Source organism: Pinus tabuliformis, chromosome 1_1 (assembly GCF_031772625.1).
Source record: "Pinus tabuliformis cultivar Carrire ecotype Pingquan chromosome 1_1, CPIR1, whole genome shotgun sequence".
Taxonomy (NCBI): domain Eukaryota; kingdom Viridiplantae; phylum Streptophyta; class Pinopsida; order Pinales; family Pinaceae; genus Pinus; species Pinus tabuliformis.
The window spans coordinates 931,289,630-931,301,001 of NC_142297.1; the positions used below are offsets into that span (position 1 = coordinate 931,289,630).

At 36.1% G+C, this 11,372-nt stretch overlaps 1 protein-coding gene across 1 annotated transcript; it reads left to right on the top strand.

Moving 5' to 3' along the window:
• Positions 1 to 8,767: 8,767 nt before the first annotated feature.
• On the top strand, positions 8,768 to 10,187 carry LOC149217492 (disease resistance protein Roq1-like). The gene is made up of 3 exons (XM_089390230.1): positions 8,768 to 8,947; positions 9,038 to 9,399; positions 9,659 to 10,187. Exons 1-3 carry the CDS (start codon positions 8,768 to 8,770, stop codon positions 10,185 to 10,187), a joined length of 1,071 nt encoding a protein of 356 aa, XP_089246356.1.
• The last annotated feature ends 1,185 nt before the right edge of the window (positions 10,188 to 11,372 follow it).

Sequence of the window (11,372 nt, forward strand, 5' to 3'; positions counted from 1 at the left end):
ACTAGACAGCTACGCTCCAAGACTGGATGGCTAAGGCAGGGGCGCGTCTTTTTCCACGGGTTTCAATGGCAGATACACTACGTGCGTGCCTCTTGGCCATTCGCATCTGATACCAATTGTTGGCTGAGAAGTTAATTAACCAAGAAATATATAACTGAAACTAAATGAAACTGAATGCAAAGGCACAAGTAAAAACACAATGTTTTACGTGGTAAAACCTTGACAGGGTGTCAAAGAAACATCCACGGGGCAAGGGATTGGATTTTCTATTAAATCAACAATTATTCTCCTTCTTACAATAGTTTGGGCATTCATCATTTTATTGGAGCCTCCTCCGTTACAGAACTATTGTTTCGGTATAAAACCAACTTGGCAGCAAATACAATTTTTTACACATATTTACAATTAGTTGTCAAATTCCAACAAAACTCTGGGAAATATATGGAATTCTTAGATCTCTCAGGTTGTAAGGAAGTTGAAGTGTTGCCTCCCCAAGTTGCATATCAATTGTCCCTCGAAGAATGCATTTGTTAGGTACAAACATAGAAGAATTGCAAAGTGCTATTGGAAATCTATGCAATCTAGAGAATTTCTGTCTACAGAATTGGCAGAAATTGATATGTTTACCTGATTCCATTAGCATTTTGACTCAATTGAGAGAGTTGAAAATAATGGAGTCAAATGTATAGGACTTGCCACCATGTGTCTTGGAGATGAACAATCTTGAACTATTAGAATTTCCATTAAGGGAACTACGATTCAAGAAAGTTGAAGGGGAAATTGAAACATTAACAGGTTTGAGAGGGCAAAGAGTGTTGCATAAAAGTGTCGCTTACATTGAAAAATGCATGTTTTCACTCAGACATCTTGAACTGTTCCAAACAAGGGTATCAAAGGTATCCTTTCATGAAGGTGTTTGCCACAACCTTCAACGTCTCACCCTGAATTTTTGTCATGATCTACTAGAGGGTGGAGCATTGCCAACAACACTAATAAAGTTAGAATTGATCAATTGTAGTGCATTGAGGAAAATAGGAGGGCTCTGTGGTCTTACAAAACTTAAAGATTTGAATATCAACAACTATTATCAAATAGAGGAGCTGTTAGGTCTTGAAATGTCGATATCTTTGGAGGAGTTGAGGACATCTCAATGTTTGACATTGAAGAGCATATAAGGGTTGGTAACGCTAACAAAACTTCAAGTTTTAAAGGTGGCTTACTGTGATGAGTTAGAAGAACTTCTAGATAGTGAACACTTAACATCATTGAGGAAGCTTAATGCCAAATTTTGTTCGAAAATGCAAAGGGATAGGGGAATAGTGGAGCAGCGACGACAACGATTGAAGTAAGACCTCAACATATGAAAAGCAATTTTTGCAATCATAGTGCTTCATAATTAAAGTCCTAACTATAGTAGTCACAATATTCCCTGCATACACAATGCAAACAGAGTTCTATCAACAAGTATACATGTGTCATAATAAAAGTCAAAATATTTCAACGAAAAATCTTCTATACTCCTTGCCATAGCAGGGATTAATAAAACACATTATATAATTAAATGTTTAAAAGAATAATATTATAATGTAAATAATTTACTAAAAATATATTACTTATCTTATTTAAAATATTAAATTAACAGAAACTCCAACTCCATCTCACTCTGTTTATTGTGTTTAAAGCAATCCATGGATGACAAATTGGTTAATGTGAATCTGTGTACTTAGGATAACGCTTTTCTGTTTGATTGCCATTGATGCCTCTCATTTCCATGGCTGCAAAGTCTTTACATGGCTGCAAAGTCTTTACATAATAATGCATCATCATTTGACTGACGTCATACAAAATGAATGAATATTGAACCAGTGTTGCAACGAACTGGTCAAACGTGAAACTTCCAGTTGTATATCGATTGAGTACGCAACCAGTCATGTCCATTCTTTAAAAAAACAAAAAAAATCTTCAAATTCAATCTAAAATTAAGGAAAAATAATGTAATGGCAGGAATCGCGGTTTTGAATATGCAATATCAATTATTTTTTGAATTTAGGTTTTTGTTATTCATAATTAATTAAAAAAATTCTGCAATCTATAATGAATTAAGAAAGAATTCTGTAATCTATAATGAATTAAAAAAAACTTTTCTGTACCCAAGAACTTTTCTTAATATCAAATATTTTTAAAGTTTCAGAAAAATGATTGAAATTATAAATGTTAATTGTTAAAATTATATAATTTAAATGTAACGTGAATATATATATATATATAGAATTAATGGAGATTAAGTGACTATTGTTACGTAGTTATGATTGTGCTTTTCTTAGATATTTAGTTCTTATCATTTAGGGATTTGATTTACTATCCCGAACAATGTGTATCTATTTATTACTGGAGTGAAGCCTAAGTGGCATATTTGCTTGTAGGAGCTCCTGGTGTGCTTTTCTTAGATATTTAGTTCTTATCATTTAGGGATTTGATTTACTATCCCGAACAATGTGTATCTATTTATTACTGGAGTGAAGCCTAAGTGGCATATTTGCTTGTAGGAGCTCCTGGTGATCCGCACCTGTGAGCTCCTCCTGTGTTGTTTGCCAATTCATGTCTTCCATATGCAATTGTTGACATGGTATCAGCGCTGGAGGAAGGAGAAGCCTGTACGCTGAGTTGAGGAATATAAAATTGCGAGGTGGTGGTAGATTGAATGAAGAGTACTACACAATTTTTAATTTTCGGACATTGTTGCAGGTTTTTGGTGTACACCTGCGACTAGTCGCTAAAAAAGGTGAATAGCCGCAACGATTAAAGCAATGACTGCAGTGGTTAAAGACTACGTTTGTTTGCTCCGTTAAATTTGAGGAGAGGAGATTAAATTTGTGGTTGCGTTTGAAGGAGATTAACGGTGGTTGTCTTTTCTTAGCACATTGCCACACGTGAAGTTTTTTAAATTGTAAAGTATTTATGCATCTTTTTTAAAGCCACTCTTTACTTTAAAGCTTCACGTGGATTTTTTTACCCACCTTTTTTACATTAAAGCTTCACGTGGATTTCTAAATTTGGGAAGTTTTTTAATTAAAGATTCTTTAATTAAAAACAAAAATGAATTTCATTATTTTTTGAAGGAATCCTTATTTATTAAAAAAGGGTGTGTATTTTTGGAGTGATCTTTTTTAAAAAGAAAAAGAGGATCTGGAATTCTTTTAAGTGAAATTGGAGGAGGGCAATTTTTTTTTTGTGAAGGAAATTTGCAGTGAATAGGGTATTTTTTTTACATTTGAGGTTTGCTCAAATTGTTGAAGATTTTATTCATTCAAGATGAATAATCAAATTGCCGAAGCTTATCTCAATGAGAGTAATAAGCTTGATGGTTCCAATTACACAAATTGGAAATTTAAGCTTCAGACTCTGCTTGAGGGACAAAATGCTTATAGCATTGCCACCGGTGATGAAGTCAAGCTGACTACTGCAACTGGTGGATCGAATACAACAATTCAAGACTGGGAGAAAAGGGAGATGAAGGCAAAGGTGCTACTCAAGTTATCAGTCAAAGATTGCATCATCCCTCACATTCGAGATTGCAAGACAACGAATGACATCTGGACAGTTCTCAAAGAGATGTATGAGATCAAGAACACCAGTCGAACCTTGTACCTTAGGAAGAAGATTCTCTCAATCAAGATGGAGGAGAATGAGTCTGTTTCTTCATTCATATCCCGGATAAAAGAAGTTAAACTATTTGATATCAGTCAAACCGTGGCAAATGATGATCTAGTGACAATTACCATGAATGGCATGATGGATGATTATCAGATGTTTATAACCAGATTGAATGCAAGAGAAAAGCCTCCAGGCTTTGAAGAGCTCACTGGGATTTTGCTACAGGAAGAGGAAAGGAGGTTGTCTCTCAAACCTCAAAATTCAGATCTTGCATTGATGACAAAGTTCAAGCCAAAAGGGAAAGCAGTGGCTAATCACAAGAGAGGCAACGCATCAAGAAAAAGGATACCACAAGGTATGACCTCGCATAAACATGACTCTGCTCCTAAATTCTTTTATTGTGGTAAGATAGGCCATATTGCTAAATTTTGCCATAAGAAAAAGGTAGATGAGGAGAGGTACAACCAGAGAAGACATGCAGGTCATTTAGCTGATGTAGATGCAGATCAGAATCAGGATGTCAGATTGTTTATGGTTGAGGTTGAGACTGCTTTAGCTACTGAGGAGGATGAATCAGATATTTGGTTTGTAGATTCTGGAGCCTCCTCACATATGACAGGTAAAAAGCAATGGTTTAGAAATTTTAGAGAATCCAACACCGAAGTAAAAGTATACCTTGGAGATAATAGAGGGTATGAGATCAAGAGACATGGTGATGTTCTTGTTACTCTGTCTGATGGAAAGATTAGAAATATATCTGATGTGTGGTATGTTCCTGGTATTAAGAAGAATCTAATTTTTGTATCAAAGATTACAAATCAGGATCTCAAGGTAGAATTCTTTAAATCTCATTGTATTATTAAAGACTTGTTGGACCAGATGAAGTCTATTTCTACGGGTATTCGTATAGGAGGACTCTACAAACTGGATGTGAAGAGTATGCCACAACAAGCCTTAATGTCATCGGATAAGTCTGCTGAAAATTTGTGGCATCAGCGACTTGGGCATATCGGTTTCAGTGACCTTCTTCTATTGCAGAACAAAGGTATGGTAGATAGTCTTCCTGTTTTGAAAAAGTTGCATATTGATTGTGAGGCATGTGCATTTGGTAAACAACATAGAGATGAATTTCTTGCTATTAAAGATAGGAAACGGAGGGATATATTCGAAGTTGTACACACTGATTTATGTGGCCCGATGCAGACAATATCGTTAGGTGGGGCCTACTACTTTTTCATCTTTGTTGATGACTGTACAAGATGCACATGGGTATATTTTCTTAAACAGAAGAGTCATGCTTTTGAATATTCCAAGTAATTCAGAAACATGATTGAGAAGCAGATAGGAAGGTTCATCAAGATTCTTCGATCAGATCAAGACAGAGAATTCAAGAAAGGGGCTTTCATCAAATACTGCAACGAGCATGGGATACAACAACAATTTACAACACCTTACACTCCTCAGCAGAATGGAGTAGCTGAGAGGAAAAACAGAACACTGGTGGAGTGTGCTCGCAGTATGTTGAAAGGTAAGAATCTAACTAATGGTTTTTGGGCAGAAGCTGTCAATACTGTAGTATATTTGAAGAATAGGAGTCCTACTAAAAGTCTTGATTATAAAACTCCTTTTGAAGCATTGTTTGGCTTCAAGCCTGCAGTAAGTCACCTTAGAGTATTTGGTTGTAAAGATTTTGCGCATGTTCCCAAAGAGAATAGGAAGAAGTTAGATTCAAAGGCCATTAAATGTACCTTCATTGGATACTGCAGTGAGTATAAGGCTTATAAAATGTTTGATCCTTCTACTCACAAGGTGTTTGTTAGTAGAGACGTAGTATTCCATGAACAGGTTGATGATGGAAATCCTGTTCAAAACAATGAAGAATGGCATGTACCCTTACTTTCAGATGAGGATAGTGAAACAAGGATCAGTCAACAATAGCAACAACAGCAAGAACAACAGTAGCAACAGGATAAAGAGGAAGAAATCGAGTTCAGTCCACAAAGAGAAGAACACAGTAGAATAATTGAACCCCCACCGCTCAGGAGATCTAGCAGGCCGAAACAGTTACCAGCTCGATATAGGGATTGTGCGCTCATGACTGGTATGTTAAACATTGCAGAACCTTCTAATTTTTATGAAGCTAGTAAGAGTTTTAAATGGAAGGAAGCAATGAAAGAGGAATATGAATCTATTATTAAGAACAATACTTGGGATCTAGTAAAGCTTCCTAATGATAAACAACCCATAGGTTGCAGATGGTTATTTAAGTTGAAATTTAAAGCAGATGGGTCTATTGATAAGCATAAAGCAAGGTTGGTGGCAAAGGGGTATTCCCAAAAAGAAGGTATTGATTTTGAGGAAACATTTGCCCCTGTTGCAAAACTAAATACCATTAGACTAATTATTGCTTTAGCCACTAAGCATCATTGGAAAATACATCAATTAGATGTTAAATCTACTTTCTTAAATGGTGATTTAAAAGAAGAAGTATACTTAGTGCAGCTTGAGGGGTTTGTTACGGAGGGAGAAGAGCAATTAGTATGTAGATTAAAGAAAGCTTTATATGGTTTAAAGCAGGCTCCTAGATCCTAGTACGAAAAAATTGACTCATTTTTCCTCATGCATGGTTATAAACGAAGCAAAAATGATCCCAATTTGTATATTGTGTTTAATGACAAGGGAAATATAGTGTTGATTTCTTTATATGTAGATGATCTGATCATGACAGGGAGTGCAGACAATCTCATTGAAGAAATCAAGCAACAGTTATCACAAAAATTTGAGATGAAGGACCTTGGAGAAATGCATTACTGTTTGGGTCTAGAAGTTTGGAGAGATTCAAACCAAACTTTCTTGTCCTAGGGTAAGTATGCTAAGAGTTTGTTGACTAAATTCAAAATGGATGAGTGCAAGGCTACATTTGTGCCCTTACAATAGAACAAAAAACTTTAGGTGGATGATGGTTCGAAATATGAAGATGCAACATTGTACAAACAGTTGGTTGGTAGTCTTATCTATTTGACTACAACGAGACCAAATCTAGCCTATGCAGTGAGTGTTTTGAGTCAGTTCATGACTCGACCTCATGAGAACCATTGGATTGCAGCAAAAGGAGTGCTGAGGTATCTGCAAGGAACTTTAGACTTTGGTATTTTGTATTTTGACTCATTTGATGTTAGTTTGACAGGTTATACAGACTCTGATTGGGCAGGAAATTTAGATGATAGAAGATCAATTACAGGTTACGCCTTCAACATTGGGTCTGGGGTCATCTCTTGGTGTAGCAAGAAGCAGCATACTGTTGCCTTATCCTCAGTAGAAGCAGAATATCAAGCTATGTGTGCAGCAGCATGTGAGGCAGTTTGGTTGCGTAGACTTCTCCAAGATGCAGGAGAAGAACAGACAGAAGCTACGGTTATCAATTGCGATAATCAAAGTTCCATCAAACTGACCTATAATCCTATGTTTCATAAAAACACTAAAAACATAGACACTCAATTTCATTTTGTCAGGGAAAAGGTGTAGTCCAAAGAGATTTGTGTTGAATATTGTAATTCTTGTGATAATATGGCTGATATATTTACTAAGCCTCTAGGAAGATTGAAGTTTGATTTGTTTAGGGACACATTAGGTGTGTTTAAGAACCTTTTCTCCATTAAAGGGGGGTGTTGGAATTAATGGGGATTAGGTGATTATTGTTACGTAGTTATGATTGTGCTTTTCTTGGATATTCAGTTTCTATCATTTAGGGATTTGATTTACTATCCCTAACAATGTGTATCTATTCATTATTGGAGTTTAATGTGAAGCCTAAGTGGCATATTTACTTGTAGGAGCTCTTGGTGATCTTCCCCTGTGAGTTCCTCCTATGTTGTTTGCCAATTCATGTCTTCCTTATGCAACTGTTGACATATATATATATATATATATATATATATATATATATATGAATGGTAAGTATCACTAAAGATTACACAATTTTATTAAATTTCACAATATAAATGTAATAAAAATATGTGAAACTAAACCAATTACATTAAGAATATATTTTCAAATATCAAAAATTAAAACTTGACCAACAATAATATAAATCAAATTGCCTAAAAAAAAATCCAACCAAACCGGATTCTTCTAAACGAATCCTCTAAGATCGATTTCTTTGAATTATTTGATAATTTGGGGCCATAGCTTAAGTTAGCGCAAAGAAGAAAATGTGAAGGAATCCTCCAAGATCAATTGCTTTGAACTATTTGATAGGCTGGGGTCACAACTTACATTAGCACGACGAAGAAAATGTGAAGGAATCCTCTAAGATCAATTGCTTTGATTGATTTGATAAGCTGGGGTCACTTAGCACGACGAAGAAAATGTGAAACTGCTAGTTTCAAGTCAACTGAGTAATGAGGGGCCGTTGCTTACGTTGGCAATATCAAGAAAAAGGGAAGATTCCACTTTCATGCCAATGGGTGGCATTTATATAGCACGTTACCAGGAAATTGCGAATATTGCAGTTTCATGTCAATTGATGAATAATGAATTTGGTGTTAATTAATATCACACGACTAGGTCTACAACATCATAATATTTGGGATCTTCAAGAAGCTAGATCATCATGGTTTTATGTGGAAATGATCATCGATTACATCATTGAATGATAATTGACTATACAATTTTTTCTTGCTAAGATGGGGAAGAGCATAAATGATTTGAATGATAATTGACTATACAATTTTTTCTTTTAAGATGGGGAGAAGCAGGAATTCTGCATAGTTAAACTGAGAAATTGTTTCTTTCTAAGATGGGGAAGAGCAGAAATGTTCTGAATGATAATTGACTATACAATTTTTTCTTTTAAGATGGGGAGAAGCAGGAATTCTGCATAGTTAAACTGAGAAATTGTTTCTTTCTAAGATGGGGATGAGTAGAAATGTTCTGAATGATAATTGACTATACAATTTTTTCTTTTAAGATGGGGAGAAGCAGGAATTCTACATAGTTAAACTGAGAAATTGTGGGAGAGCACCTTCCCAAACTATTCAAGAACGTAGCTCCCAACTTATAGTTTCCTTTTATTTTTCCCTTTTCCTTCTGTGTCATCTTATTTTCATTTACAATGGCATGTACATCTGCTTCCTCTTCCAATTCCATGGCTGCATCTGCCACCCCCAGCAGCTACTATGATGTGTTTATAAACCATCGGGGACCAGATGTTAAGAAGACCTTAGCCAACCATCTCTACCATCGCCTTCTTGTACATGGATTGAGAATTTTTCTGGACTTTGAGGAATTGCAGGCCAGATGTTAAGAAGACCTTACCAACCATCTCTACCATCGCCTTCTTGTACATGGATTGAGAATTTTCCTGGACTTTGAGGAATTGCAGGAGGGAGACAGCTTAACTTCTCAAATAGAAGGCGCCATTCGAACAGCCTCTGTACATATCGCAATATTTTCTCCCAATTATGTGGAATCAAATTGGTGTATGAATGAGCTACTACTGATGGTGGAGTCAGGGTCAACCATTATTCCTGTTTTCTACGGTGTGAAGCCTTCAGATCTTAGGTGGACGAAGGGTGAAAACGGAGTGTATGCTCAAGCCCTGCGCACACTCGAAGAGAAGAAAACATTGGACCCTCAAACACATCAAGAAAAGCAACGATATGACTACAACACTATTGAAAAATGGAGGAAGGCACTTTTTGATGTTGCAGAAATAAGTGGTTTCGAGCTGGAGGCATATAATGGGTGAGTGAGGACCTCAAACTCTTCCTGATCTTCTTAGTTTTTAATTTCATGTTGGATAGATTAGATATATGACACTTTTGTAGGGTTTTCTTACTTGTTATGCTATATTATTCAAGAATGAGGGGCAGCTGGTTGATCAGGTCGTGCAACGAGTGTTGAAAAAGGTTAGAAAAACACCACTAAATGTGGCCAGATACCCAACTGGTCTAAATGAAAAAATAAAAGATTTTGAAAATACAGTGCTATTGCAGTAGCGAAGCAATGATGCTAGAGTTGTGGGAATTGTGGGTCTTGGTGGAGTTCGCAAGAAGACCCTTGCAAAAGAATTCTTCAATCGGAACTGGTCATATTACAATCGATCTTGCTTCTTGTCTGATGTCAAAGAAAGTGCTGCTAGGAATTATTTAAGTTCCTTGCAGAGTATACTTATTAACAATTTAACCCAATTGAACATGCAAATATACAACACTGATGAAGGTAAAGAGAAGCTCGGAAGGCATCTCTCATCTGTTCATGCTCTCATAATTTTAGACGATGTGGACCATGTTCAACAGCTGGATACATTATTGTTGCCAATGAGGGATGCCCTTGATTCTGGAAGCTTAGTTTTAGTTGCATCTCGCAATAAGAATGTTCTCACAAGCTCGGGAATAGTAGAGCCGTCTATATACAAACTATCAGGCCTTAATCGGCCACATTCCCAAGAGCTCTTCTTCTTGCATGATTTCCTCCAGCCTCGTCCTGTTATAGGATTTGAACAAGTAGTTAGTATGTTTTTGGATGCCTGATGGATTACCATTCTCTAAAAGTGCTCGGGGCGCTTCTTCATGGAAAACATGATTTGGAGTATTGGATTGCGCAATTGCACAAAATCTCCAAAATACTTCCCACAGATGTACAGAGCACTCTTAAAATTAGCTATGACAATCTTGATTTAGAAGAGAAGTAGGTATTCTTAGACGTTGTCTGTTTCTTCATAGGGGAAGACAGGGATACCGCCATAAGAATATGGTATGCATCCAGCTTGGAAGGATCGTTAGCTCTTTAGAACCTAGAGAACTACTGTCTTGTGGAGGTTGACAACAAAAACTCTATTAGAATGCACACCCATCTTAGAGACATGGGCAGAGATATGCTGGATAAAGAACCTCTAGGATTTCTGCGTCGACTTTGGTGCCCAACTGACATCCTTCTTCATAATGATCTATCACCTCTATACTTTTGAAGCTTTTTGTAATCAATTTCAAACTAGTATTTATGTGTTCTCAAATTTTAGTCTGCTAAATTTTGACTTTATGAAGTTTTCTAGGATATCAATTTATTGTTTCTAACAGTTTCAGAAAACAATTTAGGTGCACGGGATTAACATGGTTCAAGGAAGATCAAGCCGAACTAGGTGGTACAGTAGTTCGAATTTGTTAGCCAGAATAATTCATCACCAATCATGTGAAAATTCTGTGGAGCTGCTTAGGACTAAAAGTGATTGTTTGAAAAACATATTCAGTAGTTTGCAGTCACCGCATCTCATATGGCTGTGCTGGTATAACTATCCCTACTCTTGCCTGCCTCCCTGGATTCCAATGGAAAGTTTAAGGGTTTTACAAGTGCAGGGAAGCAGATTGAAAACGTTGGGGGTAGAAAATACAAATTCCAGGTATGTAATATTTTTTTTGGTTTGTCCCACAGAAATTTACATAATACTAATCTCATGATTTACGTAATACTTTATAACAAGTTGATGGCTAATTGAACTGTCCACAGAAATTTACATAATACTAATCTCATGATTTACATAATACTTTAAAACATGCCGATTGCTAATTGAACTGTCCTTATCAATAAGTATAGAGTAAATCCTTTAACAAGTTACAAAAAGCTGTCATTCATTTTCCCTTTCTATTACGCCTCCATGTTCTTACAGCTAGGAGTGAACTAGTTTTGGAAAAAGAACAATACTTTTTATTTGTTTTAAA

Excerpts from the sequence above, each read along its gene's own strand:
- LOC149217492 (XM_089390230.1), top strand. The coding sequence starts at position 8,768 with ATGGCATGTACATCTGCTTCCTCTTCCAATTCCATGGCTGCATCTGCC. Across the intron at positions 8,948-9,037 it reads TGGACTTTGAGGAATTGCAG|GAGGGAGACAGCTTAACTTC; the intron begins GCCAGATGTTAA and ends GAGGAATTGCAG. Across the intron at positions 9,400-9,658 it reads GAGCTGGAGGCATATAATGG|CAATGATGCTAGAGTTGTGG; the intron begins GTGAGTGAGGAC and ends GCAGTAGCGAAG.